The 18,860-nt window shown below is 45.0% G+C and overlaps 1 protein-coding gene across 6 annotated transcripts in view; it reads right to left on the reverse strand.

Annotated features, from left to right (window-relative positions):
* Nucleotides 1-18,860, reverse strand: part of LOC112264754 (MTSS I-BAR domain containing 1) — a 45,955-nt gene that overhangs the window by 12,156 nt on the left and 14,939 nt on the right. For 4 of the 6 annotated variants that reach the window (XM_024441560.2, XM_024441558.2, XM_024441559.2 and 1 more), the window contains exons 4-7: nucleotides 3,634-3,718; nucleotides 3,277-3,368; nucleotides 2,430-2,504; nucleotides 1,887-1,898 (exon numbers count right to left, since the gene is read on the reverse strand). In XM_024441560.2, coding sequence (XP_024297328.2) covers nucleotides 1,887-1,898; nucleotides 2,430-2,504; nucleotides 3,277-3,368; nucleotides 3,634-3,718 — 264 coding nt within the window. The remainder of the gene's footprint in view (nucleotides 1-1,886; nucleotides 1,899-2,429; nucleotides 2,505-3,276; nucleotides 3,369-3,633; nucleotides 3,719-18,860) is intronic. The other 2 variants (XM_042295552.1, XM_024441557.2) reach the window with 1 other exon arrangement.

The raw sequence follows: 18,860 nt of genomic DNA on the forward strand, positions 1-18,860 counted from the left end.
GGTCGGCCTTTTCAAACAGCTCTTACACTGAAAGGGCATTAAGAACACAATCTAAGTAGATTAAGTATCAAGACATTGTGTGCTAAAATGATAAAACTCTAGTCTGAACTTGTAGAGAAAGGTTCAATAATCTCCTCTGTAGGCTTTAATGACGTAAACATGCAATTAAAGTTTTACATTTCTTAGAAGAGCCAGTACTAGTTATGTGGTTAAGGCTTGATAGATGGAGGCCCTTCTTATTTTCCAGGGAAAGCACTGCAGAGGAATTCCTTCACAGGACACAGAATGCAACGTTTGGTTTCCCACAGTATTTACTGTGTGCTGAAGGATCACATTCGGGCATGTTGCTGCTCTCTATTTCACTCATAGAAATGCACTGGGGGAGTTTCCCTGTGCTATATAACAGGCTAGGGAGACTATTGAACCAGAGAGCTCTGACCACATCTGAGGTTCCTCAGGGGTCAGTTATCGGTCCTGTTTGTTTTGTCTTACATGTGAGATTGAAGCTGGAAATCAAACTCTTTTGACGGTCAGGATAATATGGCCTTGTTTATAATCACAATAGGCCTTTTATGCTTCTAAAACAGACAAACAGACTGGTTCAAAAGGCAAATGTCTAGTTTTTCGTTGTAATTGCAAATTATTTGTGTTTGGTGAATGTATGCAAAGGGGTATCATTCAAAATGTTGAATCATTCTCTCACATTGAATATTACAACATTCCAAACCTCTACAAACAAGAATGATATACGCCTAAACTCTACAAATGATGTAAACACGTATATCACAATACAAGATACAAACTAAGCTGTACTTGGTTTCATAACAGGCAGAATACGGTCAGGGTGAGACAGTGCAGGAGTCAGGTCAAAACATAACTCCAAACAACAAGCGATTTTCTTGACAAGCTTCTCACAAATCTATATAATGTCATAGCTGTCAAAGAAGAGGCCCTGATTGTTGGCTGTGACTGGGTTTCAGAGGAGATCTACATGTAACTGCCAAAATAAAGCAAACACTTGCGTAAATGAGGGATACAACGTATATTGAAAGCAGGTGCTTCCACACAGGTGTGGTTGCTGAGTTGTATAAAATGTATAAAAATGCCCAGTTGCCAAAATGTTTGGCTACCATGGCTAGAAGAGATCTCAGTGACTTTTAAGGAGGGGTCTCAAAGGAGCATTGTGTGTGTGTGTGTGTGTATGTGTGTGTGAGTGTGTGTGTGTGTGAACAAAAACGAACACTAACAGGAGATTCTGGAGCAGCGCCTGAGACAGTTTTTCCACCACCATCTACAAAAAAACTAATGATGGAATTTTTTGTGGAAGAATGGTGTCGCATCCTCCAATAGAGAGCCAGACATTTGTAGAATCTATGCCAAGGCACATTGAAGCTGTTCGGGCAGCTTGTGGTGGCCCAACGCCCTATTAAGACACCTTATGTTGGGGTTTCCTTTATTTTGGCATTTACCTGTATATTGGAGCCAGACAAATAATGAACTCCACAATTATTTACTGACTTTGCCGCAGTCCCGATCTCCCCTGATGATACAAAATTAAGCCACAGCCAAAAGCCCAAGGGAGTCAGTGAGGTATATTTGGAAGCAGACCAAACTCATGACACAGTGAGGGTAGTGGGTGGGGGAGGGGACCTCAGGGGAGACCGGAAGAGTAAGAGAAGCAGGGAGATGAACTATTTTGGGCATTCAGGAGATTTTTAACCCTTGAGTGAGGAATGTGACCGCACAATATGAAACAGACCAGTAGACAATGTGACAGGGTACATGGGGTGGGGGGACAGGGACGAGACCACACACAGGTGGGAAAGGTCAACGGAGGTCAACAGAGAACCGTGACACAAAGGGAGCTAGAGGGGGCAGCGACTTACCGAACACGTCAGCTGGAAAGAACAGGGGCGTGATCGGATGCAACATGGCAGTTGTTGGAGCAGAGAGGAGAAATCTCAGTCAGTTTAGACCCAGGAGAAGGGGACCGGTTCTTCAATGGCTACAGGTTGCAGAATTGTCACAGATCCTTATCATCTTGCCCAGTACATTAGACTTTGGCCCAAAATCGTAAAGATATAAGGTCTGTAATAAAATCCAAAGGATTTGCCAAGATGCAGCAAGGATTAGTGACTTGGGTACTATTCTATCCTGTTATTTGCACAATATAGTCCCTCCTAAATCCAGACACATAACTTCGCAAAATTATGTGGCTCAGCTGCCTCTCATCCCATTACTATTCTGACCCTTTGGCAAGTCACCTGGGACAGTATGAGATGTGTCTTGGTAGAATTCAGTATCAACACTTTAGTTTCCTTCCGCCACCCCCCAAAATCGGATTTAGCTTCAAAAGTCAAAGTCGTAAGTTCTAGTTCCAGTCGTAAGCAGTCCAAACCCGACACCAGGCATCCTCAGAGTCACCCTACCTTTCTTAGCCTTCTTCTGCAGCTTGAGAGTGTCGGATGATTTCTTTTTGATCTCCTGACGGGCTTTCTTGTACTCTGCGGAAGGAAGGGAAACACAGTGGACACAATGTGTCGCACGTTGCCATTGTCAGTGCTTTGAAGTGCGGCAGCACACCCAAAAACGTGGGCGACTCTTAAAAAGGAATAATATCTGATTGATCTTTGTTCTGAGCGACGCGCTTTTCATCCTACTGTAACTTCGTTATGATAAGCAGTGGCTGGAATCAAACCCTGCAACGAGGGAGCACCCTGTTTCTCTAAGGGGGAGAACTGAACTCCTAGGTTGGGGATTATTGAGTGGAGATGGGGATTGGGTTCAAGGTGGTTAGCTGAAGCACATAAAATCACTTTTTTTTTAAAATTTTACCTTTATTTTACTAGGCAAGTCAGTTAAGAACAAATTCTTATTTTCAATGACGGCCTAGGAACAGTGGGTTAACTGCCTGTTCAGGGGCAGAACGACAGATTTGTACCTTGTCAGCTCGGGGATTCGAACTAGCAACCTTTCGGTTACTAGTCCAACGCTCTAACCACTAGGCTACCCTGCCGCCCCATTTTAGTGTTAACTAAGCAAAGTAATGCCTTTAAACACAAAGAGGCTAGTGATAAACGACTAGCATCTTTGTGATTTGATTGCTCAGGGAAACGGTGTGTTCTGACCTACATGGATTATAAAGGGAGATATCTAGCTAACCATTATACTGTAGCACTGCAGGCAATAATGGGGGGAGAGGTTTGAGAAAGTGTGTGTTGTAGTGGTAGGAGGTAGTACCCTGTGTGTGTGTGTGTGTGTGTGTGTAGCCCCTACCTTTGGCGTGGTCCTTGTCCAGCGTGTTGGCCACTCTCTTCCACTCCTCCATCTGGTCTTGCAGAGGGTTAATCAGGCAGTCGATGAAAACCCTTGGGTGGGGATTTACAACTCAAGTCAAACAGAGCAGAGAATAACGATCTGTAGCAGCAAAAAATTGCTACAAGGCTACTTTTTGGGGGGGGCATTCCTCTAGGTGTGTGGTGTGTAGACATTGTATGCAATTTCATCTCCATCATCTCTGCCTATTTCACCCTCTCCACAATACGAGCTAAATGGGGCCCGTTCAGACAGAAGGATGGAAAAGAGAGAGAGAGAGAAAAAGGGCTGAATGAAGAGGAGGAGATGGGGGCTCACATGGAGAACTGCCTGAGCTTGGCCTCGATGCTCCGGTGCCTCATACACATCCTGGTGAGGGCTGAACCGATGTCTCTGGTGCCACCTGAAACCAGACCAACAACACAAGCTGTCAGGCAGAGTCTGTTGAAGAGGGATCTCGTCTCATAATATGTTATGACGATTTGTAATTCCCCTGTACAAATGATGGAAGGTTGTCGAAATCGGCGAACGGGTTCACGAGCTAAATCACAAACAGCCAGAGCATGCATAGAAGTGCTTTCGCGTTCAACTGGAATATCAAAATGAATTTCAAGCCCAATCACTGACATGATCATTTACAGCCGATTCCAGTTTCAACCGCTTTGTGTTACAGCGTCAACAAACTGATAAGCAATAAGAGTGCTACTGTGAAAAATACTGTAAGTGAAACCTAAGTATCTCATAACGTACAGAAGTTGGATGCTGTATCCCTGAGCAGCGGAGGCCAACATAACGGTACGCCGTCAATGACTCATACAGTGTCCAAATATGTACACGAACAGGAGAGTTAGCTCCACAGTGGAAGGCTGAAGCAACAGAGGCAGTGATTGGTCCTTTGGACAGGGGTCAAAAGACAGTCAAGCACACATCACTTAGCTGACTTGGTGGTTTCTCAAAATGCTACTACTTGTAACACACCCGTTCCATTTGGCCTGGTCTGTCTAAGTCTAGAACTATCAGGAGGAGCTTGCTAGGGGAGAGGTAGCACACGGTTCATTCCATCACTCACTGACACACACACACACACACACACACACACACACACACACACACACACACACACAGCCGTAATCACTTAAGTGTGACCGTTAGGGTTTCTAGTGAAAAGCAAACAAAGCCTCTGACCTCACCTCTCTAGAAAAACAGGAGGGAGTAGAGGAGAGTGTGAAGTGTTGAAAAATTCCTCACCAGAAGAAAAAGTTGTGTAATCCTCCACAAAGCCCCCCCCTGGTTTCCCTGGGACAGTAAAAAAGCCACACCCCCTCCTGACCCCCCCTGTGCTGACTGACTAGCACTCAACAGTAGCAGACTAGCAGTAGCTAATAGCTATGCAGGCACCAGGGGACAGATGGCCACTCTCTCCCCCAGACAGAGACTCCCTCCTGGGCTATTGTTCCTCGGACTTCAAGCCTCATCAGTAAAGACCCAGGCTGCTCTATGGAGGAGGAAGTTCTTCAAAAACATCCCATTATAACAAGTGGGTGTGTGATTCAATGGTGCAGTGGACAATGGAATGGCCAGATCCACTGTAACTAATCTATTTGGGTTTCATATTGCACTTCTGCACTTGCAACCACGGCTGATGACCATCATTTCAAACCGTGGGGATTACAGAAACCAGCTTGTGCATTTAGTCATTACTGTAAAAACAAATTAGTTTTTCTACAGTATTTTACCCAATTCAGTACAAGCTCGGATGATGTTTCTCAAACCAGATCCATTTCGTGCTCAAAATCCATGTCATCGCACTTGTCACTGATCTCCTAGGAAGTACCGTGATGAATGTCAATATCCATAGCTAGGGTTAAGTCGATGAATTATTAAAAAGACCATTCTTGTCAATTCATCCAACCATGAACTGGAAGCTCATCAGCCACGGTTCACATTCTCCCTTCTCAAGTTCCCAGCTCCCAGCTTTTCATATCATCCTCATCCATCATTCACTAGGTTTCTGTGTATTGGCTGTCTGACTGTCATCACTCTGTTTGCATGACCCCTCTGTCATCCATCTACTATTGCATTAACAGATATATAATCATGTGCTGTGGTATGATATTTCCATACGTTATTGCACAGTATTTCTAACCGTTATTTCCATCTGCAGAGATTGGCCATGTAAAGCTATTGAAAATGAACCCGGGAGTTACATTATTTTAAAGGGCGGTTGGGGGTATTGTGTGACAGTATTATGCGCAGCTGTAGGATCTTAATCTGATCAGCCTGTTGCAGGAGAACTCTTAAAAAGGTTTCTGAAGTTTGTCATTTCAAATTGGAAATGTCAAAACTTGATTTTCCCTTACCAAGAAAATGCACCGACCCCTACAATAAAATATCCACTGATTTTACAATCCACGTCATAATTCACTTCTCCTGTTGCTGCAGGATTATTTTCCTGCTGTAGAAAACAGGTTCAAATTAAGATCCTACATCTGTAAAGTGCTCCTTTAGCTCAACATTTGTTAGGGGGATTTCTGCTCACCACTCTCCTATTATGTGTCGTCCATGTCTGTGTGTAACACGGGGCTCTTTATTCTCAAGTACCCACTGGACAGTCAGATCTATAACTGTAAGGTTTTTCTCGTATAGGCACTTTACGCTGGCAAACTCAGAAGTTAGCTGCCGATGGATTAATACAGTTCTATCCTAGCCTGGCAACTTGCTCCACTGCCATTCAAATCTCTACATTGTTGTAGAAGCAGTGAAAAGCTGTTTTTTTCTAATGTAAGTGCCTCAGCGCCTTGTCAATGTGACAGGTCTCCTGCAAGTGACAACAACGAGAAGGGGGGAATACAATGTTCCGCCCCATGATGCTCGAGGGTTGCCATGGAGACAGCAGCAGTCAACATAAATCTCAATCTCTCTCTCTCTCTCTCTCTCGCTCTCCCTCCTCATCCCTCTCGACATAGAACAAATGCATCTGACTCCCTCTGCTGAATGGCATCCGTCTGTAATAAATCTCCAGCTCTTCCCCAATATATTATGCCACAGTCGTTACGATTCAACTCTTTCTCTACACCGTCCTTCGCTCACTATCTTACATAAGGAGTCGTGTTTATACGGTACAATACTTTGGTGGTGGTGTGTTTACATCTAATTGAAGTCCAGAAGAGGTTTGGAAAATTCCGGACATACTTCCTGCTCTACAGACACACACACACACACACAGGCACGCGGACACACGCATACCAATCTCCTCACACCCCCACCACACGCGCACATACACACTGTCTCCTACTCCTAGTATGTGAAGTCCCGCCCCTACAATGCCAGTCTCCCAAAAAAAATCTCCTGACCCCCAAATCTATAAATAACCCGATTGGTTGGCGCGGGGGCTCTGGTTGCCAGGATCCCTCCTGAATAGCTGATGTATGGAATAGCACTCCTTATTAATAGCTGTGACATGGGGGCCCTGTGGCATGGTGAGCACTGCATTGCACCAACACCTCCCTTCTTTCTCACCCTCTCCTCACGCCCTCGCTCACCCTCCCCTTCCCTCTCCCCTTCACTCGCCTTCTGTGAGTTACCTCTTCTCTCCTCTTCTCTCCACCTCTTTGATGCAAGAGGAAGACTGCCTCTGATATCTCCATCTGTCAGTCTGGTCTTTGTAGAATGACCTAGCATTTCAATAGAAACATGTAGACATAGCCTGTTCCTACTGAAGACAAAGGGTAACTGTTTATGCTGATGTATCATTTGTAGATGACAAATGATTCACCGACTGCGAATAAACTTAATAGGCAGACACTAACAACAAGCTTAAAATGCTAAGCTTTTTTATGAGCTTTGTCGTAAAATATCGTAAAATAAGGAAGGGTCTGATCTAGTTGCGGAACAGTCGGCCCAGATTAGTTTGAAAGGGACCTACATAAAGTAATATATTACAAACCACAAAGAGCCCCGCATAAAGTAATATATTACAAACCAGAACGAGACCTGCATAAAGTAATATATTACAAACCAGAAAAAGACCTACATAGCTACAGTATAGGCTCTCAGAGGGCTAGAAATATACAGAGCAATGGAAGCTGGTAGAGTTTGTGTGAAATGGCACCCTATTCCCTATATAGTGCACTACTTTTGACCAGAGCCCTGTGGAAAGTAGTGCACTATAGAGGGAATAGGGTGCCATTTTGCAGTTTAGTGTTGCCAAGTTGTACTGACTTTGCAGGCTGGCCAACGCCCTCTGGCCAACCAGGCTACAGCTGTCACACAAGTATTGACCATAGCAGAGTTGATGGCATTTTAATGACGATCAGCCTGATCGATTCACCTCTTTGTCCAGACCAGCGCTAACAGTCCAGTGTGTTTACCAACGTGTGTCGCCATAATTCTGTCTGGTCTAGACAAGTCAGCAAAATGTAGCTAGACATGTATGTTGTTTGACCAGTGACCAAATATGTTTGGCGTGATATCTAGCCATCTGTAAAGCAACAGACAGTTCCTTCTTATCTTTTTGACAACAGAATGTAGAAAATGGCCGTTTTCACATGTCGACACTGGTGTGGGGCTGGAGATAATGAATACGATCTTGAAAACGGTGAAGTGCACTTATAATTAGGCTAATCTCCATACTACTTACAAGGTCCGTGGGACAATCAGAGGGAGTGATGCTTCAAGGCACATCCTTCTTCTAGTTATTACCAATGTTGTTCTACAGTATCTGCGGTGTATTTCTTTAGGTCACTCTGAAAGCCCATTCAGCCACTTGTCTCTGTATGTCAGTGCATCAGCCTTCCCCTGAGTAGGTAGAAGAGATGGAGCTGTCCTTTCCATCTCCCACTGCTCACACAATGTGACAGGGCATGAGGAATGTGTGGCGTCTCTCTGGGATGCTGTGTGGTGTGGAGAGAGAGTGTGTGTGTGTGTGTGTGTGTGTGTGGGGGGGGGCATGGGTAAGGGCAGGGCACCACAAACACGCGCAGAACGCAGGGATGAAGACTCACCATACTGCTACTGGCAGTCAGAGGCCCACTCAGGGAGGAAGATGCAGCGTCAAGAGCATATTGTAGATGAGAAACAGCCGTGTAGACTTTGTTTTGTCTGTGGTTTGTTTTGAATGGATTGTTGTGGCTGTCAGTGGGTGTAAAAGTGGGAAGGCTCTTATCGGAGGGAAACTGAAGCTGAAGAGTAAATCCATCTCCTTGTTGAGCACCACATTTCAGCTACCATTAACCAAGCTTTTCTTATGATAGTGAAACATAACACTGCCTATATATCTGCTTAGATACAGCAGTGTCCTACAATCACCCTTTACTGAGACGGGAGTCTGGGAAGGCAGGCAGAACTGTCCCTGTCCCTCTGTGTTAGCCTGTGTTAGCGTGTGACGCTACGCTAGTGCTAGCGCCATCCCAGCCATGCCGCCACAGGGGCCTGTGGTGGAGGGAGAGAACCGGGACGGGGAATTAGAGCAGATGAGGACGAGGACATGGCCGAGGCTGAGAGATGGGGCCAGACAGAGCCAAAGACCCAATGCATACAGTGGAAATGATGAGGATGGTTCAGCGTGGCAACGGTTGGATTCAGTGCACCACCACGAAGCTAACTCTTTTAGATTGTGTGTGTCTGGGCTTTGACTTTTTTCTTCTTCTTCTTTAAAAAAAAAAATTGAGTCAATTAATCGAGTCAATTGTCATGAGTCCTATTGTAGCCAGGGTAATGGATAGAGCACTTTGGTACTAAGCCCTTCCTCCTCAGAATCGGACATTTAATTAACTTTATTAACTGGGGCATGACAAAGTAAGGAATATGAGCAGATGCCTTCCTTGAAATAGAGAAAAGTCCCACAAGGTTTGAGGACAAAAAAAAGAGGACAAAAAACAGGCTCTAAGTTCTTAGCTAAACAGAACTATTTTTCCAAAAGAAGTTCACATTAGAGGAAAAGGATGTGGTTCAATTTAGCAAATTCTACTGCAAAATTGCCAATGACACCACTACGGTGTCGTGACCACCTGTGAAGTTAACAAAAACACCCCATTGTGATCATGTCACAATTACTGCTGAGGAAGCTCTGATTGGCTGAGAGACGATGGACAGGCCCAGTCATGAGACAGGAGTATCTAAAAGCTGTCGATATCAAATCCCTTCGACAGTTTTGCAGGGTGTTACATCAGTTCTTTACAGCCCTCAAGATCAACTTAACTCCTTTTTTAAATTCCTTACCCAGGGTGTTCCTCCTCAAAACAGTGAGGGCGGAAACTAATGAACTACACATTCCAAATAGCTTCAAGGGTGGGGGCACAGTCTTCACATTCCTCCAAGATTCCTTAAATAAGACCCAGAGAACCCCCTAACCTCCTTCCCTCCCACTCATCCTATCACCCCATTAGCCCAGCTTATAGCCCCGTAGAGCCTTGTCAATCTTCATGCCATAGACATATGGTGTTTGTATGATGGGGCAGACTCTACAAGACAGACTGGGTTCAAATAATACAACTAATCCATAAAATACTTAAGCTGAGCTTGATTGAGCTCACCTGGCGCAAGGGAACCAACGGTACTTAGTCCCAAAAGTAAAAAATTGCAAACCCTCCCCGCAGGCTCAATCCAACGCCCCAATAAAACAAATGGTAGGCTATTTGAACCAGGTTTTGGCGTCTATGCAACTGTGCAGACTATCAGATTGAAGAAGGCTCTCCCTTCTATATTAGGTACGTTGGCGGTCCTATAGCTGCCTGGGGCTGGGGGGGTGGAGACTGGATTACTACTGACAGCTGAGTGTAGGGGTGGTAGACAGGGCGGCTATAGGAATGCAGGCAGACAGACAGCCCTAGAATACGGGTAGGGATTGAGAGACATCCCAGCCCCTCGGTATTTCCTCATAAGGGCTTTTGAGGATGGCTCACGACTATGAGACGACTGGGAGACAGTACAGGCCTCGCAAACTGTGAGCGTAAGACAAAAACTGTGAGGGCACGGCTTGTGAGAACCAAAGCAGGCCGTTTGGGAGACCGTGGGACTAATATGATATTCCATCTGTATGTTAAGTGCAGCGGTTAGGGTGTGGTTTAAAATAACGTTCAGGTTGACAGGATTGTGTTGACCTTTTCCGAATTGCAGTATATAACGATGCGGGTCAACCAATGAAGACAGCATAATTTATTGATCCAGTTCATCCCTCCCATCATATTATTTCACTCGTATTCACGGTCGTATTCATTACGCACCAAATAGAAGAAAACGGACCGAAACAGGGAGCAATTACCTAAATAAGAAATACTCATTTTTGTTTTGCTAAGGCTTTCCCTGATGAATATGACCCAGTTCTCGTGACTAGTCTCTAAGCAAAATCATTTCCCTCAATAGGGCAGTAATCTGTAGCTAAAGCCCCAGTGAGGACAGGAAAACACTTTTCCACTGGCAGCCTCAGTCACTACTACCCATTGGCATTACATTCATGGCTCTGTTTCCTGTATGTGTATTGCAGCTGAATGCTAAACGAATAAGCCCCAGAGTATCCAACACACACACACACACACACGCGCACACACACACACACACACACACACTTCTATCTCTTCATTAGTTTCCCACTCCATTTGTCGTCTTCCAAGACCCTGCCGCAGAGGCCTAGTTCTCTTCTTTTCATCCCTTTGACACACATATCTGGATCTGGGATTATTCACCGGACTTAATGCGCGACAACGTGACACCGTTTAGTCCTAGTTGCGAGCCGACCCGTGCCACGGCTGAAAGGCCTCCGAGGCTAAAATAAGTTTCCCCCTAATCCCCGTCTTTGCTCAAGTGTTTGACGGCCTTCCCATATTACCAGGCCATCTCTGAACCAGAAGGGACACCGTTATGATGATAAGCCTACTCTCAGCTATAGCCAGATAAAAGTCAATGGGCTGTGAATGAGAAAACGGAGACGTGATGAAATAAGGGAGAAAATAAAGGAGACGGAGGCTGCAGTCTGGAAGATTGTGGAGTAATGGAGGTTGGAAGGGAGAGCATTTAAACGTAAATTGTTCTTTTTACTACCGAGACAACTCCACTGTACTGTATCGAGCCTTCGTCATCAGCTGTGATTAGCATAGTTATTTGGTGAGGCGCATGAGGGGCTGGTGCGTGGCGGGCTTATTTTGGGGTGTTAATTGGCGTGTTTGTTCACTTTGAAACGTGAGTGAGGTGGTGGCGGTACCAGTGGGTCAGCTTCCCGAACGCCGCTCACCTTTAATTAGCTTTAATTTATTGAAAAAACCTTGAGGTGATTCTCAGAGAGGTAGAAATGGAAAGGGCCGCCAACACTATGAAGACACCAACCAAATCGTTTCACGCCGAAAATCCCCCAATAGAAACAGCTCTATTAGAGGATCCATTGAAAAAATGTGCCACTGTCTTCGTTCTCCTCCATCCTCTAGTGCAGCCAGATATCTCCCTGTCTGTTTCATTAATTCTGTTGGGGCTTTGAAATTGGACAGAGAACCAGAATGGGGGGGGTGTAGGACATTCTCCCTCCCTCCCCGCATGTGCGTTTCCAAGCATGTGCATGAGTGTGTCTATGCCCACATGTGTGTCTGATATGGAAATATCAGGCTGGCGCATCAGGGGTGATCGTGCCCTCGGGGAAGCATGGATTTAACAAGACCCAATTTCCGGAGTGGAACACACTTCTGATCGGTCGGCTTCTGGATGGCTGGCTAGCCACGAAAGCAAAACGCCTACTAAGCAAACCAGCCAAAAATTCATCATATCAGACCAGACAGAGAGAAAGAAAGGGGGGGGTAACTGCTTTTATGTCTATTAAGAGAATTGGGCCACAGCCAAAGTGTGTGTGGTCTGTGGGGTTGAAGCCTGTTGAGGCCAAGCTCGGTAACGCTTTCATAAACATTAGCAGATAAAACTTGGAAGTTAGGAACATTGGGAGCATCACAGGGAGGCAAAGAGCAACATGTACGCCCTGATAGGCACGGCTACTCCCAGGATCAAAGGAACTCAGTAACTCTTCTACTCTGTAGCCAATTCACCCTACTGCAGCATCCTAAAGCAATATACAGTGCGTTTGGAAAGTATTCAGACCCCTTGACTTTTTCCACATTTTGTTATGTTTTTACAGCCTTATTCTAAAATGGATAAAATAAAATAAATCCTAAGCAATATACACGCAATACCCCATAATGACAACGCAAAAAGAAGTGTTTAGACATTTTTTGGAGAAGAAAAAAACGCATTGCTATGAGACCCATTGCTATGAGACTTGAAATTGAGGTCAGGTGCAACCTGTTTCCATTGATCATCCTTGAGATGTTTATACAACTTGACTGGAGTCCACCTGTGGTAAAATCAATTGATTGGACATGATTTGGAAAGGCACATCTATCTATGTAAGGTCACACAATTGACAGTGCATATAAGAGTAAAAACCAAGCCATGAGGTCGAAGGAATTGTCCGTAGAGCTCCGAGACAGAATTGTGTTGAGGCACAGATCTGGGGAAGGGTACCAAAACATTTCTGCAGCATTGAAGGTCCCCAAGAACACAGTGGCCTACATCATTCGTAAATGTAAGAAAATTGGAACCACCAAGACTCTTCCTAGAGCTGACCACCCAGCCAAACTGAGCAATCTGGGGAGAAGGGCCTTGGTCAGGGAGGTGACCAAGAACCCGATGGTCACTCTGAAAGAGCTCTAGAGTTCCTCTGTGGAGATGGGAGAACCTTCCAGAAGGACAACCATCTCTGCAGCCCTCCACCAAATTAGGCCTTTATGGTAGAGTGGCCAGATGTAAGCTACTCCTCGGTAAAAGACACATGACAGCCCGCTTGGAGTTTGCCAAGAGGCACCTAAAGACTCGCATACCATGAGAAACAAGATTCTCTGGTCTGAAGGAACCAAGATTGAACTCTTTGGCTTGAATGCCAAGCGTCACATCTGGAGGAAACCTGGCACCATCCCTACGGTGAAGCATGGTGGTGGCAGCATCATACTGTGGGGATGTTTTTCAGCTGTAGGGACTGGGAGACTAGTTAGGATGGAGGCAAAGATGAACGCAGCAAAGTACAGAGAAATCCTTGATGAAAACCTGCTCCAGAGTGCTCAGGACCTCAGACTGGGGCAAGGTTCACCTTCCAACAGGACAACGACCCTAAGCACACAGCCAAGACAATGCAGGAGTGGCATTGGGTCAAGTCTCTGAATGTCCTTGAGTGGCCCAGCCAGAGCCCGGACTTGAACCCGATCGAACATCTTTGGAGAGACCTGAAAATAGCTGTGCAGCAACGCTTCCCATCCAACCTGACAGAGCCTGAGGGGATCTGCAGAGAATGGGAGAAACTCCCCAAATACAGGTGTGCCAAGCTTGTAGAGTCATACCCAAGAAGACTCGAGGCTGTAATCGCTGTCAAAGGTTCTTCAACAAAGTACTGAGTAAAGGGCCTGAATAATTATGTAAATGTGATATTTAAAAAAACATTTTTTAAAATAAATTAGCAAACATTTCTAAAATAAGTGTTTGCTTTGTCATTATGGGTTATTGTGTGTAGATGATGGAAAACATCTATTTAATACATTTTTGAATAAGGCTGTAACCTCTTTCTTTTGGTTGAAAAAGTCAAGGGGTCTGAATACTTTCCGAAGGCACTGTACTGTACCATGTTTTCCCTGTGTGTCGTCCCATCAAATAAGAAATGCACACAAAGTGACTTCTGTGGGTCACTCTGGATGGAGTCTGTTAGGTGACTGCATGTGATGTCGATGTTGAGCGGCTTCACTGCAAGTAGATTGTATGTTTTCATATTTAAAAAAAAATCTAATAATAAAATAAAGTTCCATGTGTTGTATTGAGTATAGGTGGGAATATCACATATTAGCCAAGCTATCGTTTCTCATTGTGTATTTATTTATTATTACGCGTTTTACTTTTCTATTAATTCTTTATTTTCTCTTTCTCTGCATTGTTGGGGAGGGCCCAAAAACAAGAATCCCCCCCGTTAGTCTACACCTGGTGTTCAGAAGAAGAAAAAGTTACTCAACTGATTTTCTGAATTCCCAGTACCCAGACAAAAGCACTTGGATAATACTGTGGCGGCAGAACTTGGGGTGAGCTGTTGCAACTTCAAGGGATACGTTCTGTGTTGGACTATGCCTTTCATAGACTCCTAGTATGTCTGCACCCTAACACAAGGACATTGTGTTCCGGGGCTGTTGCTTGTATTGAAAGAACTGTTGTGTAAACAATATGATTGTACTATCACCTCCCACTATACAGTATAAAGAGGCATGTAACCATATATTATTTGAGTTCTTCCCTGTGAAATCAGAGATAGATCTCCCTTGTAGCTGCTTCTAACTAAAGATGTGTCTATTATATCATTCAATAATCTCTGCCTTAGTCTTTGGATCGAATTTTCCACAACACACACACACACACACACACACACACACACACACACACGCAAAACTGTCTGGGAGGCCTAGGTTTACACCGTGATACATATTACCGTTGCGTAATGTTTACCACACAGAGCTGGCTTTGGGCACCGCTTCACTCTCTGTTTGGGCCTCCACTGCCAAACCTATGGCTTTGATCTGCCAATAGCATCTAGTATAGATGTGACTATGCATAGAAAATAGAGAGTAGAAGCAGCGTAAAAGAGGGGTCCGGGTAGCCATTTGATTAGCTGTTCAGGAGTCTTATGGCTTGGGGTTAGAAGCTGTTAAGAAGCCTTTTGGAACTAGACTTGGCGATCCAGTACCGCTTGCCGTGTGGTTGCAGAGAGAACAATCCATGACTAGGGTGTCTGGAGTCTTTGCCAATTTTTAGGACCTTCCTCTGACACTGACTGGTATTGAGGTTCTGGATGGCAGGAAGCTTGGCCTCAGTGATGTACTGGGCCACACAAACTACCCTCTGTAGTGCCTTGCGGTCAGAGGCCGAGCAGTTGCCATACCAGGCAGTGATGCAACCAGTCAGAATGCTCTCAATGGTGCAGCTGTAGAACTTTTTGAGGATCTGAGGACCGATACCAAATCTTTTCAGTCTCCCGAGGGGAATAGTCTTTGTCGTGGCCTCTTCACGACTGTCTTAGTGTGTTTGGACCATGATAGTTTGTTGGTGATGTCCACACCAAGGAACTTGAAGCACTCAACCTGCTCCACTGCAGCCCCGTTGATGAGAAAGGGGGCGTGGTCGGTCCTCCTTTTCCTGTAGTCCACAATCATGTCCTTTGTCTTGATCACGTTGAGGGAAAGGTTGTTGTCCTGGCACAATACAGCTAGGTCTCTGACCTCCTCCTTATAGGCTGTCTCATCGTTGATGATGATCAGGCCTACCACTGTTGTGTCATCGGCAAATTTAATGATGGTGTTGGAGTTGTGCCTGGCCATGCAGTCATGAGTGAACAGGGAGGGGACTGAGCACGCACCCCTGAGGGGCCCCCGTGTTGAGGATCAGTGTGGCGGATGTGTTGTTACCTACCCTTACCACCTGGGGGGCGTCCCGTCAGGAAGTCCAAGATCCAGTTGCAGAGGGAGGTGTTTAGTCCCAGGATCCTTAGATTAGTGATGAGCTTTGAGGGCACTATGGTGTTGAACGCTGAGCTGTAGTCAATGAATAGCATTCTCACATATATATATATTTTTGTCCAGGTGGGAAAATGCTGTGTGGAGTGCAATAGAGATTGCATCATTTGTGGATCTGTTGGGGCGGTATGCAAATTGGACGGGGTCTAGGGTTTCTGAGATAATGGTGTTGATGTGAGTCACTACCAGCCTTTGAAAGCACTTCATGTCTACAGACGTGAGTGCTACGGGTCTGTAGTCATTTAGGCAGGTTAGTGCTTAGTGTTCGCTTTTTTGATGGTTCGTTGGAAGGAATAGCGGGATTTCTTATAAGCTTCCGGGTTAGATTCCCACTCCTTGAAAGCAGCAGCTCTACCCTTTAGCTCAGTGCGGATGTTGCCTGTAATCTATGGCTTCTGGTTGTGGTACGTACGGTCACGGTGGGGACAATGTCATCAATACACTTATTGATGAAGCCAGTGACTGATGTGGTGTAGTCCTCAATGCCATCTAAAGAATCCCGGAACATATTCCATTCTGTGCTAGCAAAACAGTCCTGTAGCTTAGCATCTGCTTCATCTGACAACTTTCTTATTGACCGAGTCACTGGTGCTTTCTGCTTTAGTTTTTGCTTGTAAGCTGGAATCAGGAGGATACAATTATGGTCAGATTTGCCAAATGGAGGGCGAGGGAGAGCTTTGTACATGTCACTGTGTGTGGAGTAAAGGTGGTCTAGAGTTGTTTTCCCTCTGGTTGCACATTTAACATGCTGGTAGAAATGAGGTAAAACAGATTTGAGTTTCCCTGCATTAAAGTCCCTGGCCACTAGAATCATGATCTCTCTAGCTAGCTGCCTGAAGGTTAGCAACATGTGAGTGGTGCTGTTGGTGTAAATTGTGTCGGATGAGGTATGTGCTGTTTGTGCGCCAAAGTACCACAAAAGCAGTAAATGGTTGAATTATTATGTACTGTGGTGTGCAACAAAGCACTGAGAAAAGGTAGTCAGACAACCCTACCCCCCTCCCATACAGTAACTGTGTCCCTTCCTGAGGTACTCTCATTTTAAAATACTATGAAGCATTGTTCTAGGCCCATTGTGCATTTAGGCTAATGAGACAACAACAGTGCATTTCAAGGAAATGGTACACCATGAGAGTTAACACAAACACTGTACTGAGTTTACTGTCAACAGTCCCAATGTGGGATTTGAATCCCACATATTATAGGCCGTCAATGTAAATAAGAATTTGTTCTTAACTGACTTGTCTAGTTAAATAAAGGTTACATTTAAAAAATAAATGAAAAAAGAATAATATATATAATTATAAATAGAACATAATGGTTTCTGAGGTAGAAGAGGGTAGCCTCTCTCTTTTACACACCACCCAAGCACAATGTTCATTGGATAGCAGTGCATCCGTTTCACGTTCAATGACAACATGTTACAGCAAAAAGATTGGTGAAACAGAGTCAATCAAGAGATCAGTGACCTACTGTCAACTTTGTTTGGACCTTTACATTCAACATCAGACCACTTGTGCTTTGCGAGTCTTTGTGAGTCAGTCTTGCAGCATGACATGACTGAATTATTGAATACCTGTTCAACCTTTACAAAATGCGCCGCTCCCCTGGTGACCACTAAGCTTTCCCTTAGGATCCTCTGGCATCTCACCTCTCTGTGGGCTGTGTCACGATAGGACTCCACCAGTAGACTGCCACTTTGTGTGACGACATGCTTTAGACAATGAACAATCGTGTATAAACAAGTAGTAGTATCTCATAATGTGGGCTGCATATTTCATGGCAGGTGCCAATGGCGATTGAGAGGGCTTGTATTGTTATTGCACTGGGAGAACTTCCCTCTTTCATTACCATGATACGGAGCTCCCCATACAGCTATAACCACAGATAAAGGATCAGATCCCCCTACCCCCAACCTTAACCTCAAACATTAGGAACCTAAATATAATATCTGACCCTGGACCTGTTCTATCACCAGCTTCTACCATCTACTCCATTGTGGCTACAGGTACTGGTCCTCGATAACAGACTAGCATTGTAGCATTTACGTTCTAGTCATTTAGAGACAGCTAGGTGAGACAACCACATATCACAGTCATAGTAAGTACAATTACCCTCAATAAAGTAGTTATCAACAGACGAACGGGCGGTAAATTATGCTGTTTGATTCACGCTAACGAGCGGAGACGAGCAGGGCTTCATAACTAATTAAAAGGGTGGGGGGGTTGGGCGTTGTGAAGCACTTGAAAGAACAGACTCACCTGCTGGGTGATCTTAGTCAATAATTCAAACATGTCCTCTGGCTGTACAGTCAGCTGGGGGAGAACATGGTCATACACGCTACAGGAGAAAGGGCAACGTTGAATAGTTGAGGTGTTCAGCTATTTTCACTATCGGCTTGGTTACAAAGACAAAATGACAGCCTCTGTTTCGTTACACATATTGCGCGTTGTCCGCCAGCTACCAAAAATCACACACTGCTTGCAAGGGAATTAGATAGCAAAATGTTTAGGGGGGGGTGGGCTCAATTGAGGGTATTGAATGATAACTGGATTCGACTAAATGCAGGGATGGATGAGAGAGAGAGAAAGACAGAGTGTAATACCCCTCTCTTACAGTTCTTATGGTGTCACAAGCTATAGGTTTATGTCAACACTCCGGTCCTTCATATAGGCTACCGATGGCCACTTCTAACATCACAGGCAGTCTGAGAAGACTTGTCCTTTATGTCTCAGATCTCCACTACCACCCCTCCTTCGACTAGCCCAGCCAACCGTGTAAATTACGTCGTACGCAGAGCACTGAATCTACGGGAGGCTTTTCATGTATGCATCTAGAGAGGCAGAGCATGCTCCCTCTCCTCCAAAAACTCACCGACAGTGAATCAAGTGCACAGTGACGTCAGGAACTCCGCCGGCTGTTGCTATGCTGCATACCATGTCAGCCCGCTTGTAATTGTACTATTACACA

This window comes from Oncorhynchus tshawytscha, linkage group LG13, assembly GCF_018296145.1.
Source record: "Oncorhynchus tshawytscha isolate Ot180627B linkage group LG13, Otsh_v2.0, whole genome shotgun sequence".
Classification (NCBI taxonomy): Eukaryota; Metazoa; Chordata; class Actinopteri; order Salmoniformes; family Salmonidae; genus Oncorhynchus; species Oncorhynchus tshawytscha.